The 23,088-nt window shown below is 36.5% G+C and overlaps 1 protein-coding gene across 2 annotated transcripts in view; it reads left to right on the forward strand.

Moving 5' to 3' along the window:
* The window catches only part of TTC33 (tetratricopeptide repeat domain 33), a 48,361-nt gene that overhangs the window by 14,495 nt on the left and 10,778 nt on the right, over window positions 1-23,088 (forward strand). For both annotated transcript variants that reach the window (XM_055790249.1, XM_055790250.1), the window contains exons 3-4: window positions 13,148-13,229; window positions 21,612-21,743. In XM_055790249.1, the coding sequence (XP_055646224.1) occupies window positions 13,148-13,229; window positions 21,612-21,743 (214 nt within the window). The remainder of the gene's footprint in view (window positions 1-13,147; window positions 13,230-21,611; window positions 21,744-23,088) is intronic.

Consider the following 23,088-nt stretch of genomic DNA (forward strand, 5'->3'; position numbering starts at 1 on the left):
GGCTCTGATATGGTTTACAAATGTTTTTGCCAGAATAGGCAGGAAAATGTATATTGGAGTAAGTGGCAAGACAGCAAGGGGAATGGAGACAGGTTCCTTCATTTATGTGCTATTACTGTCTAGTTATTGCCTGTGTGTTACTGTTACTGTATTGCACTTATAATTTGAAATGGATGTCTGTGAATGTATTTTCACTTGCATATGTTTTAGTTTTTACACTTTTAAAATGTTAATCTCCTTCAGAATGAGTCTTAATTCTCTCCATTGCTGGACCTTGAACAAATTACTCTTAGTTCATAAGGGGCTGTGCTAATGTGTTATATGCAGAGTGGTTATTTTCTCTAATTTTAGGAGTACACTTTTTTTATAAATGAAGTACACTTTTTTTTTATGAGGGCTGGGTGCAGAGCATAACATGACACAGTTGTTAACATATATTGCCAAGTATCTTTGGTAAACCATGTGACACATAGGAAATAGGTGCTAAACATTGTACATTTTTCTTACTACAGTCACGTAGGTGACCAGTACATACATCCCAATCTCAAGAGAAGAATCACAGCATTTATAATATGCTCGGTTTTCTAATACAGTGTTTAAATGCCATAAGTCAAAGGTTGTAGACAAAGAACCATGCCTTTATACCTCTGGATGGTGCTTGGTACACTCATACCATATAGTGCATTCCTCCCCTCTTTCTTACTCTCTGAAAAGCAATCATGGGAATTTTGCTTCCATGAAGAAGTTTTGCTATTTTTAAGTCACTTTAAACCGGTTGCTTTTACAGGCTGCCATTGGACAGGTTAATGGTTGAACTTGACTTGGTGATAGACTTGGTCTTTTCCAACCTAAGTGATTCTATGTTTTCCTGCTAGTCTGAAGCTTTACTGGCTCTAGCAACTAAGTAGGAAACCTTAAAAAACATTGCTTGTGTTTTCTTTGGCCTGTCAGCTGGTAATAGAAATCTATTGTAGTAGACCATGGCTTAAGCATTTTGTCTTCTGCAAAAACTGAGAAATGACAGTTAAGACAAAATACAGTTCATTTTTTTTAGGTTTTATTTTTTTTAACTAGGCCCTTTGGATAAGAGATGTTGGTGATGCGTAATGGTTTGTATTCAGCTAGCTCCACAATCCTATTTTGCTGTATAAAATGGAAGACACCTGTTAAATAACATAAATGTACTGAAAGGAGTTCTGCAGCCTAGACTTTTCTGTAGGAAGCTGTAGGCTTGTTTAATACAAGCTTTCCTGACAGTTGGCTCTTGTGGTGATGGTAAATTCACCCGCAGTAATTTGGCTGTTGATGTAGGTGGTTTTAGTTGTATTTAATATAGTTTGTCATTGAAACTTTTCTATTTGTCAGAAGGTTAACCTTTCCTGGTATTTCTCACACATAACTTATGTTCCTAGTCATATTACTTGAAGTATTGCACGTTCTAAAATAGAACTGTATTCCAGTGAAGTATTTCAACTTTCAATCTTCAAAGAGCATTTCTGATCTGAATTTGATTAATATTTATTGAGACTTCAAAAAGGATTTAAATAGGGGCTTAATAAAGAAGAGGTTTCTACAAAGCAGTCTGGGGGGTTGGATCACATGTTGAGATTGAAATAAAAATGTTCCAATATAGAAAACAAAATTTGTTTTAGTCAGCCCTTGCTTATACCATCTTTTTCTCTGCCAAACCGAAAAATCTGTAGCGCTCTTGGTGTGAGGGTCGTAAGAAGTACTTGCTAAAGATGCCGTTTTTGAAGCAATGAATTCAGTTTCATGACTAACGCATTTGTCTTATTTAGTAAAGATTGTGAACTGTTCCAACATCCAAACACACGCTTGAGTTTAACCATCATGTGAAACCATTATAATATAGCAGTGTCATTTCTGCCTAAATATAGCTTTCCTTTGTGTTCATGCAGCCAGATGGAGAATTACACTAGGGAGCTCCATGGTGTTTTAAAACAAACTAATGTTTGGACAGGTCATAACCTGGATTAGACTGTTGACTTGGTTTAAGAAGCAAATGCTTTTATACTGGTGCAGAGCAGGGGCAAGAGAGTAGACTGAGGTGAGGAGAGTGAAGAATGACTTTTGAGGATTCTCTTAGAATGGCTCTACAACTTGATATTAAGACATTTTGTATTGCCTTTCAAAAATGTGGCAGAAATCCAGTACTTCTGTCTTGTGGGTGGAATTGAATGAACGAGGTTTCAGAAGTTATTTTTTAAGTAGTTGATTTCTTTTGTGGAATTCAAAATGAGAAAGAAATTCCAGGCAATACTGCAAAAAAATTTACAAGTCTTGTTGACATACAGAATGAAAGAAATGAATATGAAAATTAGAATAATAAATATTTAAATGTGCTAATTATTTTACACAGTAGATTGCTGTCATAAAACCCAAGGAAGTTTTATGTAAATTAGATAAGTATGAGAGAAATCTTTAACCTGGCTTTTTTTTCTGGGTAATTTATAGGTTTTGAATATATTTTACCTGATTGTGAGGGTGCCCAAGTTTTACTTAGTTTTGATCGTCTTAATTTATTATCAGATATGATGGAGAGAGTGAAGTTTTAAATATTGAGCAAAACTGGGAAAAAACCCAACATGAATATTTTTCTCAGTCTAAAGAAAATTCATTGGTGGGGTTAGTTTGTGGATGGTAGCAAGAATGGATCCTTTTCCCAGATGCAACACTGAAGCTATCAAGCTTTGATTACTTCCTTTTTTTTTTTTTTTTTTTTTTTCCCCCTTCGTCTCTGGAGGAAGGAATCTTCTAGATTACAGCTGTGTGCATTATTGCAACAAACTAGTTTCTGTTGTCCTGTTTACTTCTCTGAAAGTGTGTTGTAAATGTATGGGTAGTATAATGGATAGGGTGTCCTTCCAGAACTCAAAATATTCTTTGTGGACGTTCCCTGCTAGGTAGAGTGTAGGATTTGAGTCATAAAATAAAAGGAAGAATTAATTTTAGAAACTGGGATTCAGAAGGATAGGATACTGCAGACTAAATGCCTCAAGTATTCCTATCCAGAAATTAATGTAGATAAAAACATCTGAAATATTAATCGTCTGTTGAATCTTAAATATTTTATTTTGCATCTCATGCTGTGCTACGGGAAAAGTTGAAGGGTATAGTTCAAACAGTTTTGGTGTTACTCCCTTTCAATAGGTACTGTTACGTGTATGCAAAGTGACACTGTCAGCACAGATGATGGATCTGAATTTACTGTTTCTTTTAGGGCTGCTTATCAGTAGAAACAACAGCATTATAAGTGACTAACTAGCTCTGTCATGGAAACTGGAGCACAAACTTGCCTTGTCTGCCCGTTTATAGAGTATTTTTGCCTAGTGACACTGAAGCTTATGACTCCTTGGCTCTGCAGTGCTGATAGTAAGAGTTCCCACTCTTCGTGCCACTTTTATGTCTATGATTTGCATACTAGTCATCTTGGGATTTGGAAGTGCATGATACATTCCTTTAGTTCTGGATGGTGACAGCCAGTGTCTACACAATCTGTACATGTCTATATTACATCCTTGTAATTAGATCATAGTGTTTGTTACACATCTCTACGTCACTTATTTCAGGAGACTTGATGTTTTTTGCTGACTAGTACCTTGCTCTAGTGCCTTATAGTTGTTTTACATCAATACTTCCTAATCATTTCTGCTATGTGGGGAGGTTTATAGGGTACCTGCCTACTTAATGTATTTAATGAAAAATAAATGAAATTGCCCTTTAAGTCTCAAAATGCCATAGAGAATGACATGTTTCCTCTGTCTTTATCTCTCTTTGTTTGTATTTGTAATTTGTCATTATTACTCTGTGATGCTGACATCAGCAGACATTGAAAAGAGGCCAGAAGTAATAGAGGGAAAGAAAATGAAGGGGAATTAGATTATTTAATACAGACAGCAAGAGTATGTCAACTAGATCAAATGAACTACTCAGAATGTGAACAGACTGTTGCTTTTTGTGTCATCTCCCAAAAATGTTTTGCCCTGTTAATACCCTACTCTTGAGCATCATTTTTTGGCAGTAAGTCATTTTGAGAAAGATAGAGGACTACTGGTATCTAAATCACAGAAACTTTTTTCCATGCTTTTTTTTTTTTGCGCTGTTGACAGCTTTTGACTTCTTGCCCTAGTTTCTATGGCTGATTTCTGAGAACCAGTAGGATCCCCGGTAAGAGAGACAGAGCTGTCAGCCATCTGTGGTTAAATACTTAAAAGGTTAAAAGGATTAAATGTATACTCTACTAAGAAGAAAATAGATGGTACCTAGCATTCTAGCTTTACTACTGTGTTTCTAAAGGCTATCTGAACAAATAACCCTCAAGGCCAGAATATGACCTGAAGTTTGGTTCAAATGCGGCATAACCGTTTTTCTTCTATGTTTTTCTTGATGCTGTTTTCTGAGAAACTACTGTTGAAATTATTTTTAGGAACTAAAGTGTTGTATTTAAAACTTCATTTCAGCATAAAATACTTTACTTCTCTGTGAATACTTAAAATATTCCTATTGCGATATCTGATACTTTATTTATATTAATATGCAGATTCTGTTTAGGATATTAAAATAGTGAATTGCTTTTACTGAAACTATACAATTACTACTCTTTTGAAGCCTGTAAGATTATGAAGGTCTCTTCTTACTGCTTAATAATGAAATGTCAGGCTCAGGAGTAATAAAACTTTTATTTCTTTTTTGATTTGAATTTCTGTGTGTAAACCTCAGGCCTGCTTCTGTTTGTCACTGTTTATTTTGGCTTCCTACAGAGTTCTCATCTGTAAAATGACAATTAATACCCAATTTTAATTATGTTAAATTACAAGTCTGGGATTTAGCAGAGTACTCTATGTGTTTATAGATGGTTGCAAAGCAGTTCCTAGAGGGTTCCTTTTCTTTTTTACCAGTTGTCTTACCTGACACTAATGTTGAACATGAAAGCATTCATATTTGTTCTTTTTAGTGCTCTTAAATGAACTTAGTAGTTGTATGACATACTAAATGTTCTCTTGTGTGAGAATATTCCTTAGTGGTGTGGAAGGTCTTGACAATTTCTGTTCTTAAGCTCTCTAATATCACTTAAAGCATATGTGAATATAACCATTATCTCCTCCATATCAACAACTCTGTTGTTAGCACTGCCTTTTTAAATAGAAAAATTATTGTTCTGTTATGTGTTTAAGACAAAGAGGTATGTTGTGTAAGTTGCAACTATAGATATTGGAGAAATACAGGTAAAAGGTTTGCCTGTCTGTGAAGAAGTTCTCGAATATTGCACACTGATGAATTAAGATCTCTCATTTTACACACCTCTTTATGTTCTGTTTTGTAATTTCTTGACAGTTTTGTGTTAATAGGATACAGGTAGAAATAGCTTATTTCTTTTGACGACTCCTTACAGTCAAACATTTATCCATACTGTAGTTTTTAACTTTTGAATGGTTAAAATCTATGTATTTCTCACTGTAGTCTATGTGTTAATATTTCTAAAGTTAATCAGGTATGCATTCAGAGACAGTAGAGTCTTCTGGTTTTCATGACAAAATGAAACCAGCAAAACCACCACTTAATTGAAGGAAGCATAATAAATTCTTCCATTTCTGTTCCTCTGCTGAATAATATCCTGGTTGTCTAAGTTAACAGCATGTAAAGAGAACTAGTGCTATTAACCATTTTCACTTAAAAATTACCCTGAAAAGTTCTCAATCTATGACAAATAATAAAAATTAACCTTTTGACCCTTTTGAGCATTTTTGTGGGATCAGTTGCAAAGATAAGGAAGTCTTTGTGATTAATAGTGTATTTATTTGAACTTCTGACAGTCTTCATGTTGTAATCTTATTGCAGGTAAGTAAATTCCTCTGTGTAATATCATACAGTTTTATATCAAACCATATTTTCAAGGAAAACTATGAAGTGCGAGGTCCGGGGAGATTCTGCAACAAGGCCAGAAACAACTCTAGTCCACTCAGTTTCTAGAGTTTTGCATGATTGGCATGTTTTGTTTAGTGCTGTGAAACTTGTTTGAGTTTTTCCTGAATAGAAATGTTTTTCTAAAAGATAAAATGTGTGCTTTGGTCTTGCTTCAACCAGTGCTTGCCCATCACTGTGTGATTCTGTGTTAGTTGGAGCTGAAGTAAGTATTTCATGCTTGAAGAACAAACACTGAAATCACCCATGCTGATAGCACCAGTGTACGAAAGTGGTCTTCAGTTAGCAGCAAGAGAATTGATTAGCAGGCAGAGGTATTGCATTTGTTTTGCAAATTTTCTTGTCTTCTTACAGATAACTGTGCTATCTGGGTGGGGTGGACCATGAATCAGTCATTCACCAGACTGTAAAGTCTTACCACTTTATAATAAGTCAAAGGCAGCAGGGCCCTCAGCTTAAATTCAATATAAAATGTATTTGTGAAAGACATCTTATGGCAGACTGTCAAGTGTAGGCACTGTTTTCTCCCATCGTTATCTAGTACTCAGTTGCATTAGCTCCCCTGTCACTTGTCATTAAAATGATTTACTGCAGTATATTCCATTCTTGGCTCTCAGTAAAGTAACTGAAGTAGTAGTGAGTGATTTCTTATGAGATTACTTTTTCATGTTGTATGTGAGGAAATTAAATGTTATTTCCACATTAGGGAGGATGTCTGTCAGGGACCAGTATCAGAATCCTGATTTTGAGGCTTTCGTCTCTGGGTATTGGTTACAATATCATCTTTCTCCAGTATTGGATTTCATACCTTTTCTTTGACAAAGGCAGCTTCAAAACTGTATTTACCTGATAGATGCAATGATAAAAATTGCCCATATTTACATGTGTGGCTGAAATAAAACCTAAGAAAATGGTGAGTGGAACTTATGTTAAAATCTTGATGTTGTAGTTTAACATGATAATAGGTGGTAATTGCTTTTGGTATCTGATGAAACACAATCCCCCATCTGTTATTCTGTGGCAGTTAAGTTTCTTTGAAATATTTGTTATTTAATTTTAATTAAAATTAAATTTAAATACATTTAAATAAATTTAAATAAATTTGCTATTTAATTTTGTGGTATATTCAGCTGATTTATTTGCAACAGAACTTTGCATTTGCTGCATAGGAGAAGATTCAGCTGTAAAAATTAGAGTTTTTTTCACTATATGCGCTATTAGTGTCCAGGTGCCAATGACCTGGTATTGAGGGGTCTAACACGTACAAGAACAGTAACTCTGATGAATACTTACGCTTTGAAATTATGTGCATTAGCTATGTGCATGCTGGTTTTTACCCCAAGGCCAATTCAATATAGGTTATCTACTTGAAAGGCAGTTACAGCAAGTTTGTGTTTTTCTTTACTGTGGGGCAAGGTTGTGTATATGGTCAGGTGCCACTGAAGAATTGTTGTGCACTACTTTACCTGTGGTGATTAGCGTGGCCATACCTGAATCAACCTGTTAAAATAAAATTGTTGGAAGTTTTAGTAGAAAGTAAAGAGTTGGTTTTAACTTTATCCCTGCACAATTGGATGACATAAATGTATGATCCTTTATTTACCATAAAATAGCTGCACTTCTGAGCTGCAGTAATGATGATGCGTCAATAGTGTCACAATTGTCTGCAATAAAAAAAAAAAATAAATTGTAGAGCTGCTAAGACTTAGAAAAAAACATTTACTGTTGCACTTCACGTGTTTAAAGACCTAATGATCTTGTGAAGGCTACCAGTGAGATTACGTGTGCTTTATGGCACTATGGACAAGAATCTTCTGTGCGCACTTAAGGAAACAATTTCCTTTCTCCTGTTCTTGCACACTGTTCTTTTCTAGATGCTTTTATAAAGTGCCATATGCCTCCCTCCCCACCCCACCTGAGGAAGTACTTTGCTGTAAAAACCTAGATGGGTTAGAGGACTCCTAAGCTGTTATACACAAATAAGCCTTGTTACTGTCATTCTCCTTTGTTCTTTTGAGCTTCCTCCTTGACCTGTTCTTTGAATCTTTTCTCCCACGGTCCAGCCTTGCATCATTTCCCGGCTTAAAAAGGGAAGTCTGTTCCTTTAATCAATTTCTGCTTTGCTTTTCATTTGACCCTACACTAGATTAAAATTGTTCTAGCTGGTGTTTCTGGTGGCCACAGACCAGTCATGATACGAGTATTTGGCAATTAGTCATAATTTTTTTGAAATGTTGTTTTCCACTTCCCTTCCTTAGCTCTGTCTTGTTTTTCCTCATCCTCCTGTAACATCTGATTGTAGAGGTGTCCCTCCAAGTCTCTTAAGAATTCCCAGGAGTTAGGTTGCCTCATTCGTTCTCCTGACATTGTACTACTCTGTGCTCTGCCTCCCTCCTGCAGGCCTGTCTCATTCTGTCTGAATTTGATACTGTCCTATCTCTTCAGTGTTATCTTCAGATATTTTCAGTTTCACTCTGAGCATGCCCTGTCTCAATCTGTTCCTGAAACATCAACTGTGGCAAACCTGTTGGAATAAAGCTACAGGATGCCAAATCCTGTGTGATCTGCAGTGGTGGTTTTTAGCATTTTTTATTTTTAGATATATATATTTATGAATGATTCAAAAAACTGATGTCTATGTGACTTGAACAGGGTTTAGTGTTTGTTGTTGTTTGTTTTTTTTTTTTTTTATTCAGAAGCCTCCAATTAAGTATGTTGAATGGAAATATGTGTTTGTTTTAATGATTTTGTTTAAGAGTTCAAGAGATCCTGTTTTCCCAGAAGTGGTGTTGAAAAAAGTGTAAGCATGAGATGTTTGTTTCAAGAGTTTAGCAAGCTGTAGTAAAACTTGCCAAGTCTGTATAGCTCCCAGATGGTCAGTAGCACGTCTGAAGAGAGCAGTTTTAGTACTTTAGGGGAGCTATGGGACTTCATATGCTGTTAAATAAGAATTGCCAAGATCCATCAAGTCTTTTACACTGAAGCCATCCCAGATGTATCCAGTTCTCAATAATTTTTTATGGCATTGCAATAAAGAAGGGAAAATTACAATTAAGTTATGGTTATAATTGTATAATTTTTTTGTAGTGAGGTGTACTATTTTACTGAAATCACGGTGGGGAGATAAAATTAGGTATACTGTATCTATACTCACAAATAGTAATTCAATACATTAAAATATGACAGTCTTTTTAAAAAAATGCTCTTTATTACTGGAGTTTAGATGCTTATTTGCAATGTAGGTACAGATCAGGGTTTTACTTTTGCTGGAGATATTTATCTGATATTCTATAAAATCAAGATATGCCCATTATTAATATTCTGACTTTTTTATGGTTACATTAGATAAGTTTTTATAGTAATCCCAGACATCTGAACATTAATGGGTCTGTTTGTTGTAAGATTAAATTTTGCTTAAAATTTGTTTTCATTTAGCCAAGAGACAATCATACCTTAAATCATGTATTACTGACACTGCTGATGTCTTAGTATCACCTAATCCTAAGGAACCCTAGGAGAGTTTCTACTCCCAACTCTTTTGCAAAGTACGGTCAACTAGAACTAGTTGCTCAGGAGGTTATCCAGGTAGGTTTTGAGTATCTCCTACAATGGAGATACATTTAAACAGAATTCCCTGTGCTTCAGTTTGTGCCTGTTGCTTCTTGTCCTGTTACTGGGCGTGACTGAGAAGAATCTGGCTGCATCTCCTTTACTCCTTGCTCTCCCCTCCAAATTGGGTATTTTTACACTTTGGTAAGATCTCCCTTCAGCCTTCCCTTCTCCAGGCTGCATAGTCCCACCTTTCTCAGCCTCTCCTTATGTGACAGATGCTCCAAGCCCTAATCATCTTTGTGGCATGTTGCTGGACTCACCTGGATATGTCCATGTGTCAGTCTTACTTGGCAGCCTAGAACTGGACCTACCACTCCAGACATGGTCTCACCAGAGGTAGGTCACCTGTTTGTATGCTGGTGATGCTAAGGCAGCCCAGGGTGCTGTGGACCTTCTCTGCCGCAATGATGCATTGCTGGATCATACTTAACTGCTTGTCCCCTGGGACTCCCAGGTCTTTTATCTGCAAAGATGCTGTCCAGTCAGTAGGCCCCCAGCCAACTGGTGCTTGGGATTAATCTCCACTTTGGTAAATTTCAGAGGTTTCTGAAGAAGGTCGATAGCATCACCCGTGGATGGATCTGTGATTTTTGAGTCTTGTTCTTGCTTCTGAGATGTTATTTTTGATGTAAGTTATTTTAATTTTTGAAGTCCTAGATTTCATATCCTTTTTCTGAAGGGACATAAGATTCAAATGTGTGTTACTGTGCATCAGCTGTAACCATAGCATGTGTTCTGAGCATGTGTGCTGTCTTTCCATATCAGGCATATGTTCCACATAGACCTCAGTGGAACAGCATTAAGATAAAATTCATTACTTGACTTTTGCCAGCCAAGACATGGCAGTTTTTGCAGCTCTACTGATGCATACCGACTTGTTAACTGCTAGTCACTCAACTGTATGTGAGTTTATTTACTTGCTAAGGAAATAAGTGGGTATAGCAAACAGAATGCTCATTAAATTTGTGTTAATTATATTGAAGTTTTCCTTTTGAAAACTAGTTCTTCCTTACAGTGATAAAGGTCTTGTATGGTTCAGGCCAAAACAGATACTGAGAGACAGTAAAATTATCTTTTTTAAATAACTATTTATTTTACCACGCTGGCTCTGTGTTACCTCACTTCTTATGTCAGCCAAGGTCTATGGTTTTCATAAGACAGTTATGGGAACATTGACTTCACAACTCTGTCTTATATCCCCAGGCAACTTTTTCGGTGAGGTGTTTGATATTTAATACAGCATATAATCTTTTCCTTTAAAAGAATGAGGTAGAAAATTCTTTGATCAGTGGACTGTCTTTACAGAAAGGAATTTTTTTCCAAATTTGCATTACTAGAGCAAACAACATGGCTCAGTTTCTTTTAAAAAGAACAGTCTCCTTAGTTTTTCCTGAAACAACAATGGAAACATCTTTTCTTCTGAGTATTTAAAAGAATAGAACAGTCGTGTTTTATCAGATTTTCTTTTTAAGGAAATATTCTTGTTAAGGAAATACATGCACTGAAAATATAAATATTTCACAACCATGTGGTTATCTCCACACTATAAACTGGTAGTCAGCTGACAGTCTTTTTGAGCAGGTGGTTCAGCATGTACCTGCAGACAAATCTTCCTTCTCCATCCCTCTTCTGTTCTATTCTCAGTCCTGGGAAGCGATTCCAGCATTCCGTCATTACTTGTCTTGGATCATGCTTTCTGAGGCTCACAGGCAGAGTTGAGCAACTTACTACTCATACACAGAGCACACGTAGCATGACCTTTCTCTGAATGGATGACCTCTTTTCCCTGGCCCATCTTTATTCTTCTGGCAGAGTTGACAAATTGGCAGCAGAACAAGATTTGAGGGTATATTTTCTTAGATTTGGCACTCCCTTCCGAGGTAGCATCTTCTTCCTATGAGTTTTTATCCCATTCAGATTGATGCTGAGCAATGATGTCCCCTCCATGTAAGTAAAAATGAAGATTTCTGGAATGCAACTTCTATCTTACATCTTTCTGTTTGCAGAATGCCAGTGTTCGTTCCTTTCTGGTTACTGATGTTGTTACTGCATTTGCTCTGTTTTAGTAGTCTTTTTTTCTAAATCGTTTTGCTACAGTCACAATATTACATCTTGCTGTGTGGCCGGGACATCTAATTGAGCTGACGACTTACCTTATTCATAAAGATTTTATTGTGTTATGTCTTCACTAAGTCTTAAACAAAACTATAATTTACTCAAAAAGTATTTCTTGCTGACTACATGACAGCTTAAGGCTTCTACTGACATCTGTAGAAAATGTGGTGATTTTTCCTTTAGTGTGCACATCTGCCTATGAGGAATGAACTGAGATGACAAATAAGCAGCTGGTGGGTAAATTCTAAGGAAATGTGAAAATTTATTGAAACATCCTTTGCTCGGCACTCAAACATGGTGCTTATTGGTGTCATTGACAAGCTGCTAATACCTGAATCGTGAGACACTGATTTCAGTTGCATTGCTTTTCAGATCTATTCTTCTATTCCCAGTGAGTTCAGAACTTCCTGAAGTCTTCATGTGCCCGCTCTAAAAAACTTGGAGACATAATACAAGCCAGAGGACTGAAAAACAGGGAAGGGAAAGGGAAGGAAGAATGGGGAGTTGGGGAAGATAACTGTTTTCATATGAAGGGCATGTGCAAATTAGTTTACTTTTATATATACTGTATTAAAATTGCAGTGTGTGTATCTATCCAGGGTAACTGGTTTTGTACCTTTGCAGTGAAATCAATATAAATACAGGAGTTCCTAAACAGTTCCATAACAAAAGTGGATTTTGAAATAGATTCGGGGAACGTGTGGCACCCCACAGACTCATCAATGTTATCTGAGGCCACCTTTAAGTCTGAAAAGACTGCACCCCTCTAACTGTGTCTTATTATGCTGTTACAGTTCTTCAGCATGGTTCAGAACCTTAGTATGCATTCGTCCAAGTTTTACATTTTTGTTAAGACAAAGACCTACTTCTTACTGGTTTTGGTCAGCTCTTCTGTTCTGTTTTTTAGGGAAGGGCAAGATATTATGAAGATACCGTATGTTTTCTCTGAGTTGGATGATTTCAGTATAGCTGTTTACTTTCAACTTCCTTCTTATATTTAGATACCAAAGTTACTCAGATGTCTTTAGAATTTTACAGTACAGAAATGCAGGCGGGCAACTCCTATATGTCAGCCTTTTTAGACTGAAAAGAAATTTTAAATTACAGCTGCAGCAAGGCATGTTGGGTTCAGATTGTATTTCTTTATGCCTGATTAAGGATGATTTTGACAGTGGAGGGTAACCGGACTCAGTTCAAGATCTCTAGTTTTTAAGTCATTGCTTTGCTATAAGTTTCCTATGTTGACTTCTAAATTCATTTGAGGCCAGTTGTACAGCAGTCATTAGCATCCACTTGGTTAGAACAACAGACAGCAGTTCCCGGAAACAGTTTAGTATGTCTTAATAGGGAAGCGGTTAGAAGAGTCATTCATACTAATTAGATACCATGACACTTTAATTAGGACAATGTCAGGATATAAATAGAAATATCTGATATCTCTAAATATAGTGAGACTGTAATATTGTTTTAACTACAGGTACCGGGAGGCTATTCACAAGTGGGATGAAGCACTTCAGTTAACTCCTGAGGATGCTACGCTTTATGAGATGAAATCACAGGTAAAGCATGACAATTCTTTATCAGTTTAGCAAATAAAACAGAAAACATTGTGCTTGTGAACAGGTACTGTGCAACACTGTGTAGTTGTTCTGTGCATAAACTACAGCACAATTCAGGTTTTTAATTTTTCCCAACACAATGGGGTATCTTTAAACAGGAAATAATGCTGTTAACGCAGCCAATCACAATAAATAGCATCTTTGTTTAGGACATGAATTAGGATGTTACAATGTGAAAGAAGCAACTGAAATATTTAAAAATTGTTTTGGGAGGAGCAAGGAGGGCCTTATTGTGATGATTAGCAAATTTGACCATTATAAATCTGCCTGCTCTTTCTGAAGAGTTGGCTTAATACTATCAACACCAAACAGGGGTGCCATATACAAAATATGTGTTGCAGTCTGTTTTCATATTAAGTGTTATATAGATAAATGAATCTTGGAAAAGACCATTAGACAGAGTATACATATGATGTTAATTCATCTAAGCCTTTATTTTAAAGCTGTTTCGAGGAAAAAGACTTGCCAGCCATCAGTGCCTCACTTAAGTTATGAGATCAGTTTGTAATTTCAGTGTGTGCTTCCATGGCTTAGATGCCAAAAGTCAAAAATGCCAAGATCCTTGATTTTGTTTCGATTGGGAAGCTTTTGTCTCTATCTATATGCAAGGGGGCAAACCCACATTTTTATTTTTTTCTGTATAAAAAAAATGCTCTTCTGCAAAAATTATTTTAATTTGGATTGAGGATGAGAACAAGAAATGTATGGCTTCTTTCAACCAGCTGGACAGATTAGAATGGGATAAATTATTTTTAGGCTGAAAAACACATTGTTTAAAGCAGGAGAAAGGAAAAGAAGTAAAATCATGGTACTTCAGTGAATGTGTTACGTAATTTGTAGGAAGCTTGCAATATTGTTTAGTTTTGGTGTTACTGTAATTCTTATATTAAAAAAACCACCACCCCCTCCCCACAAAAAATCCAACAAATGAACAGCACACAACAAAAAACCAAACCAAACCCCCCACCACAACACACGGCCAAACCCAAAACCCCAGACCAGCAAAACCCCCCAACAAACCCCAAGAAGTAAATCTGGTTGCTTTCCAAGATGTGGTGACTGCTTTTTTTTTTTTTTTTCCTGGATGCTATCACATCTCCTCACAGTCATGAAGTGAAGAAGGTTTGATTCTGCAAAAGAATTAATTGAATAATCGTAAGCTCATTTCAATGAGCTTTCATTTTACATAGCTGTGAAAGGTTTAGGTCTTACTTGGTTTTGCATTTGGTTTGAGAAATACTTTATGGCTTTAAAGGTTTTTCTTCCTGAATTATTTTGGGAGTAGTGTATTGTTGGATTGCTTTGTCAATGTATCATATGTGTATAAGGGATCCAGATAGACTGTGTTAGGAAAAAATCATGGAGAGGTATGTATGAAGGGCTGATTTTTGACGTGATTCATTAATTCAAATGGTGTTGGTGATAAGATGCAGTAATTGTTTTTACTTTGACGCTGAATTTTTCTAGTGCAATTAACTTATTCTGTTCCCACATAGTGCTGAAAAGCGGGCATTTGTTCTCCCCACTTTCTCACCAGGCTAGTTTTATAGTCAATTATTTCTTCTTAACTTTTAAAACAATGGCAGATGTCTTTTTAGGAAAAAAAATAATAATCTCATCATGTTGTTCAGATCTTTGTGGAAATGTTTCTTCTGCTGTGTTACATTCTCTTAACTTGGGCATGCTTAGGATCAGATCTCTGTGTTGTTTAGGTAGCATGTTAGTATTTACAGATCTCCTATATGATTTAGGTGCTTGCCTGCATACTTCTGGAGTTCCGTGGCAAAAACCATCTTAAACATGTAAACTTCCATTGAATATTTAATTACCTTTGGATGCCTTTACATTGATGCTAGCTTAAATGAAAGATCTGCCTAGCCTAGTATCCTGACAACTTCCAACAGTGGATAGCTGGGTATTCATACAAATGGTACAAGCATGTAGCAGTACTTCCCCCACGATGCTTTTCCCAGCCTCCAGCAAGCTTTGACCCTGGTACTTGTAAGTGCTTAGAAGTGTTTGAAAGGTTTTTATTAAAAAAAATTGTCTCATTGCTTTCTGCTGTCATGTAAACAATTGGCATCTGCAGACCTATGTGCAAAGGATTTCAAATCTTAAATGTGCACTGTAGGAAGAGACAGAATAATACAATTTGGCTTTAATTATCAGCTTTCCAAGTTTCCATAAAGGTTGTTAACTTATCTAGCTGTTCATTTGTACATTTAATCTTTAACTCCACTGGAAAATAAATTCTGTTATGTGAAAATGGTATCAGTCCTAAAATGTTGGGGTTTACTATCTTTTGAATAAAACAGACCATCTAGTAGGATTTTTTTCTAGGGTGGAAAGAAATGGTTCATGTGCTTTGGTGCTGACTCCTTAACACAGGGTGTTTTTGAAGTAGCCTCTATTTTGCAATTAGATTTTCTTTTTCTCTTTTTTTTCTTAAAGTCAAAAAAATGCTCTTGAAAAGGACAGCTATGCTCAGTGGGACAAATTAGTGAATAGCTGTCTTGTAACAGTTCTTTATAAGGGTCTTCTGTGAATGCAAGAATTAAGCTAGCTCTCCAAAAGTATTCTAATCAGAATTGTACTAAAATTAAATATTTTCACAGTGAAAATAACAGGAGAACAGGAAATTAATGTTAGCTTACCAGCATCCGAACTATGTGACTTACCCAAATGGATGCTTACTACAGCATCCTTCAGTCAGTGCTCCAGCTACAATAACTAATACTGAGGGGTGGTTGCTACTCAGCACTCCAGTCCCTGTATTTCAGCTGGATGTCAAAACTGAGTTGGAGGAATAAGGCACGCGGCTGTCCTGCCGACCAGGAGGAGCTGAGAAACTAGCTCTGTGACTCTGATTTTTGAGAAGTTATCTTTGGCTGTCTAGTGAAGCCGCTGGAGTGTAATGAAACCTGAAGGAATGAAGGAACCCAGGCCTCTGCTTCCACCATGCCTTTGTTTCCTTTCCTGAAGAGGAGAGCAGTGCTGGGCAGTTGCACTGTTTCTCTTTGGTTTCACTTTCTGATGTTGTGTAACACTTCTGTTACAGTGTGAATGAGAACACTGTAAGAGTTTATGTACAAAATACACATTTACAAAATCATTGCTGGAATAATTTTAACTAAACCTCTAATCTTTAAATTGGTAACATCTTTAGTACATGTAAGTAATTATTACAGATGTCTTTTGGAGTATGACTTATTCTTACTGGAAGCTGATTGGTATAATGTGTAATTTAATACCTTCCTACTTTTAAAGGCACTAATGTGAGCTGTAAAAATCTATTTTTGCCAAAACAGAAATACATAATTCATTCCAAAATTATTCTGGTTAGTATCTAAATGATACTGTCTTAGGGCTGAGTATGTTATTCCAGTCCATGATACCAGCACAAATACTGCTGCTATTATTGTGTAGCTAAATGAGAAAATTTTGAAGAACTGTACACCAACTTCAGCAAGGGTTTGACCAGCATTGGGCCTATGAAAATCTTGTCTGGGTATGTGAGTCACATACTAGGGGAGGTGATTCATGTTAAGAATGACTTTCTGTGATATGCAGAGTTTCTTTATGGTCTATACTGATTTTCTTTCAATAAGGAAAGGTCTCCTCATGAGGTGATTTCTTTTGAGAAATGACATTGGATGGAGTGTTTTGCATGGGCTTGAATATCTGTATACCATGTCACATTTGTTAAGATAATCTTATGTGGGGTTATCTAGCAGCTTCCCTGTTCATTAGTATTTCCTTTCTCAGCAGCGAACTTAAATACCCTGTTGTTTAATACGCAGCTCAGATAACTATGCTAATGACACAGTAGGAATCTGTAAATATTTATGGTAAGTTCTGTCAGATCTGTATTTTAACAGATGTGGGGACAAATGTCTTCCAGTGTTTCTGAAGAGTGAAAGTCATGTTTAAATTTCCCAGTTGTCAATGACACTTGCAGTAATTGTGTTTCCAGAAAAACATATGGGCATTATGGAATTGCTCAACTGCTTTAGAAACCCATAAAAGTTCTTGAGATTTTTTTTCCATTGCTCTCAGCCCTCTGTTCCGCTTAAAGATAGATTAATGTGGTGTGTGGAGAGGTTAGGGGTCACTTAAACTGTTCTTTGCATGCAACATCAGTGTATATACTTAATATTCCATTGTCAGCCTAAACTGCTCCCCCATGGCAAGTAAATGTTTGTGCAGGCAGCTAATTTCTGTATTTTGGTTGCACAATGCCCCCCCCCCCCCCCCCCCCCCCCCCCGAAACTTAAAACCCACAACAGCCTTGTATGATTATAGTATTAGATAAATAGTATCATAAGTGTATTCAAAGAAGTGTATGAAGTCTACCTATATTAATGCAGTGACTAACACTTCTTGAAATTAATTGTGGACTAAGTTTCTTTAACATTGACTGAATTGTTTTGTTACTGCTTTGAATTACAAAGATGTAGGAACAGGCTTTTGAGACATTCTTTGAATTTGGGTCTGAACCTTTGTATGCTGGACCCTGTGGGACTTTTTCCTGAGTGAAGAGAGTTACCAAAGGACTTGCTACATTGTGTAACACTGTTGGGAATCAGGTACTCTTGCTATTCTACACTACTCCTGAGAATTTGCCTAGTTCATGTAGCTCATCCAGTAATACTTCTACCTTAGATCTCAGAGGACATTGTTGAACACACTGTGGAACTATGACAGTATTGCTAAAGTACACAATACAATTGTGTATAGATATTTATAGAAACAAGTAAATAAAAATGTAAACAAACAGGTTTATTTCCATTTAATAAGCTTTTTGGATGTTTGTCATAAAATGTCTGAGGATCTAGTTTCTGTACAACCCTCCATCTTGAATTCGCATTCACTGAACCAGACCAGAATTTCAGATGTATTTTTTTTTAATAGGCCAAACACATACTCATATACAAATCATTCCATTCCCCTTCTAAAGTGTGTGCTGGTTTTTTTTGTTTTGTGGGGTTTTTTTCTTAATGTTGAACTCAGTGAAGAAATAATACCAACTTCCAGCCATCCCTCTTCCTGCTTAAGAAATGATGAGGGTCCTAACATATGATCAGACTCACAATCCCAAGTTTCGGTTATGACAAATCATCTAATAATTGATGATTATTTTTAATTGTTTTATTTATTTTTTTTAACTGGGTGGTAGTGTGAAGGGTTTATCATCAAAACATTGATGTAAACTCTGCAAGGCTATGTAGCAAAAGGCATTGCTGTGTGGTGTAGTGGCAGTTGCTTTACTGCATGGATAAAGGTAAACTGCTTGTGGGTGGGAAGAATTTTATGCATCACTGTTTCGAAATGGGTTTCTGGATGGAAGAAGAAATTGGAGTTTCACTGGACTTTGAATGTATCTATATATAGTGATTCAGCTGCAAGCCAGTGAGCTCATTTTAAACCAGGACTTACTCATATTCATAACACTTCCAAAATATTGTGTGTAGGACAGGATGGGTCATTCTGCTGCCTGGATTTTTAATACTTGGTCATTCTCCTGATGACAGTTGCTATGTTTAATTGGGGTTTTTTTGCCACTGAGTTCTGTTAATTATTTAATCTGTCTGATGTACACTTTTTTAAAAGCTAGGTTTATTAACCTAAATCATTCTAGTGACAAGGTTTTTCTTTGTTTTAATGCATGTAATAACTTTAAGTCTGTTGGAATAAATTAAATTCTGAAAATCCACCTACTGAACATCTTCGTAAGGTATTTCCCTCTAGTAATTTTTAATATATATATGCATGAGAGTCTTGAGATTTTTTCTGTGTTGTAAGATTTTTTCCCCTAATCGTTTGTTTAGTTTTAAGAATATTTTCTCATGAAGTGTTGTCATTATAATTGGAAAATAAAGAGGCAATGAGATTACTTAATTGTGAAACTTGAGTGCCATCCTGCTGATTTGTTTGCAAGTGAAAATTGATCTGAGAAATAAATTTGAGAGCAACAGGAAAAGAATAGATTCTTAGCCTGTTAGCACTTAGAGGTGTGTTTATAAGCAAGCACACACATCCTCATCTTTACCTTAGGTGATTCTGGCAAAATAGCCTTTTTCTGCCATAGCTTGTTTCAAAACAGATCAAGGACCTATTTTGCTGGTAGGATTGTCTCTTTTGTGAAGGTTTTCCCCAGCATAATTTTGATAAGTAAATGCTTAATATCTTCATACTGTCAAATGACATGGTTATATTTGTGCATTTTTCTGAATGCTTGGCCATCTGAAGACTCTTTAAGTTGAGATGCTAAAACATTGAGGCAGAGGGATTTAAATGGAATTTTCAGTGATCTGTAGTTCCTTTGTGAAGCATCATGCTATTTGTCTGGTCATTGAAAAATACCCAAATGCAAGGGAATTGGTTTCTCTAAAAAACAATGATCTGTTTAGAAAAGAAATGTTGTGCCTGAGTACTCCAATGGTTTGTGACCTTTTTAGAATAATGCTCGTTTGTTCCTGTTTTTGCTAGTAATGTGGATGTTTTTGCAGGAAGTAACTATCAGAGAGTGATAATTATCTCTGCTGTCAAAAAAGCCCTATCAAACCCAGGTGAAATGGGTGTAAATGTAACTTGAATCAAAAGAGAGTGCACAAAGTTACTGAGGAAGTAATGTAACTATATGCAGGTCTGGGTTGATGCTGATGATGGCTTGCAGTTTAGAGTCAATTGTGCTGAGGTAGTCCATAAAGGATTAAAAGAGGGTCAAGAGTTTGTTGCGTTAAGTACAGTGGAGCTCCTAGCCAGAAACACGTGCCACACGGAGGAGTTCACTTCGCCCTTTTGAAACGAATTCAGCCAAATCATGCTTATTTTGGGAGGAGCCCGTGCGGGTGTGTTCTATCCAGAGTAACTGTTTCAAAACAGTTACTGAAGTTCATTGCCTTAAGTGTAAACACTTTAAGAAAATAAGAAACAGTGAAAATGAGGTAAAATTGAGCAAAGGTAAGAGTAGCAGCAAGCATTTGACAGAATTTCGGTGTGGGGTTTGCTACTGGCTCCCAAACTGATGTTTCAGTCACACATCTAAATGAAAAGATAATAGTTTTATGATCAGCTCAAGTATTTCAAGCATATGGGCTGAAATGAAAGACCTGGGGGCATCTTTGTTAGAAGCAGCAAAATAGACCATTATGTTGATGCCATGTTAGAGCAAATAAGAGTAACTTACTCAAAAAGAGGTAAATAAAACAGATAATATAGATTTCTAAAGCAAGATGAGAAAATCAAGCTGTATATGGTGGAAAGTGAGAGCAAGACCTTGAAAAAGACATTGAGTGTCAAATTTCAGGTTAAATAAATGCTTTTTGCACTTCAGCAATAATCCTAATATGTTCTTATATTATTCATCATACTTGTGGGTCAGCTGGGGTGAAAGTGGTTGCCCACACATGAGTCTTACTCTTGTGGTTGACATTCTCATCATACCATAGGAATGCAGTTGTCATTTGTTTCTTACACTGGTATCTGTCACCATAGCATGTGGGTGTCTGAAATCATGATCTCAGAGTGATGCAGGTCTTCAGGTAATGTGCCAGTCTCATGGTGGTCTTGGAAAAATAAGGCAAGCTTTGAGGCATGTTATATATCATGAGTTTTGATTTATAGGCTTAGTTATGGAGATTCAATGCAAGGATTAGAATACTATGGTAACAGGCTGACACGAACCTGCACTGCTGAGTAAGAGATTTCCACAGTCGGCAACTTTTTTTTTTTTTTTTTTTGACTTAGGTGACTTCATGTCTTAAGTTAGGCTTTGCTATGGCAGAGTGCGTACTCTCCAAATACAACAGTCATTGTTAAGGGCTGTTTCTGTGTTGAATTACAGGGACTGGTTCTATAGTTATATCATGCACACTGCAATTGTATTTGGTAGATTCCAGTCTTCTATTAAAAAGAAGAAATGCAACTCAGGAGTTTTTCAGGAATACTTGCTTTTTTTATTGTGTTTAATTCTTGGTGTGTTTGTCCTTCAGCGTATTCTGTTACGCTTCTACAGTGTAGGATTTGTAGGGAGGAAGGGAGAGGGAGGGACAACTTCAGAAGCCATTAATCTACTTGTAATAGAGTTGCTTAAATAGTTCAGATGAATCATCCTCTAGCACGCCAGTTTCTCTGCATGGGCTATAAAATGATCTGGGTGGCTATCTGAGATTAGATAACTAACTTTTAAACTAATAAAAGCTAGGTAAGATGAACCTGCCCTTAGTTATTGAAACAATGGTGGTTGCCTGGGTAATCCCAGAAGACTTAAATCTGTTTTCAGTTGTGCTTATTCCTCTTATTTTTCTTTTTCTGTCATAGGTCCTGATGTCTTTACATGAAATGTTCCCAGCAGTGCATGCAGCAGAAATGGCTGTCCAGAGAAACCCACGTTCCTGGGATGCCTGGCAGACTTTGGGACGTGCCCAGCTTGGATTAGGAGAGATAGCACTGGTAGGAAAACTAACAACATTAATATACTAAAATTGTAAACTGCATCCTCTGAATTGCGTGAGAGAATGAAAGTACAGAAATACAAAGGTATATGAATATCCTTATGTAACCTGAAAGCAGGCACGGAAAAAGGTTGCTGATGTTTATCTCCAGTATTCCCTCTACTTCATTGTTTTTCACAAATGTTTCCGTGTGGTTTTGTTGGTGGGTTTGCAGAAGATCTGCCTAGCTCAAAGCCTTTTGTGTTATATACTATATTAATGTGGTGGCTTTATGCAATAGAATAATTAGGTTGACTTAACTGCATATACTACGTTCTGGGTACTGTACTGCTGCAGCACAGCTCACCATAGTTTAAAGATAAAGTGCATTTCCAGCTGATACTCAGGCTCAGTTTTGTACATGCCTGCTAAAATTCTTGTTTTCCCTGTCTCCTACTCCCCTGTTTCAGGTGCAGCAAATCATATATGATTATTCATGCTTTCCTCTGGCTCCTTGACCCCAAATGGTGGTTGAAATTGCTTCTTAATAAGAGAGCAAAAAGGCTGGGAGGCTCTGCAGTAGCTGAAATACATCTTTTATCTAGCTGCAGCTGTATGCCGTGGTCTTGTCCTGGCTACGTGATGTGATGCAAAGGGAGGCTTCCCCTATATTGTATGACCCTCTGCCTGTAGGCTATACACCTGTAAATAATATACATAATATAATAGTTTTCTGCTAGTTAGTATGGAAACATAGTGAGTGAATTTTTTAATTCAGACATGTTCACGGAAGTCCATTAGAAAAATAATTCATGGTGAGCTTTCAGATGAGGAAGGATACAGGTTTTATTTTATTTCTATTAGAAGTAACTGTGTGCTGGTTTGATTCAAGTAATTTTATCATTAATCTAGAGTGTTTTTGCAAAGTCACAATGTTTGGACAGAAAATTTTCAAGACTGAAAAAATAATTATGATTTTTTTTTTCAAAGGAGGCTAACAGATTATGCAAACCCCGTTTCTTTTTAAAGTGTAGTAAGGAGCACTATTTAAAGAAAACAAAACAAAACAAAAGCTGTTCTAGGGGAAGGTGTCCCTACACATGGCAGGGGAGTAGGAACTATATGATACTTAAGGTCCTTTCCAACCCAAACCATTCTGTGATTCTATGAAACCCAAATGATGAGAATGACGTAAGACAAAAGATGTTAGTTGCAGATGTATAGTGTGCAACAACCTTATGTTGTTGCAGTACCATAATATGAAATATTTAATATAAATTCATGCATATCTGCATTGCATAACTGGTGACATTACATTGGCTTCGGTGACATAAAAGGTAAGAGTAGGCAGATGGTCTGTCCTG

This window comes from Falco peregrinus, chromosome Z (genome assembly GCF_023634155.1).
Source record: "Falco peregrinus isolate bFalPer1 chromosome Z, bFalPer1.pri, whole genome shotgun sequence".
Classification (NCBI taxonomy): domain Eukaryota; kingdom Metazoa; phylum Chordata; class Aves; order Falconiformes; family Falconidae; genus Falco; species Falco peregrinus.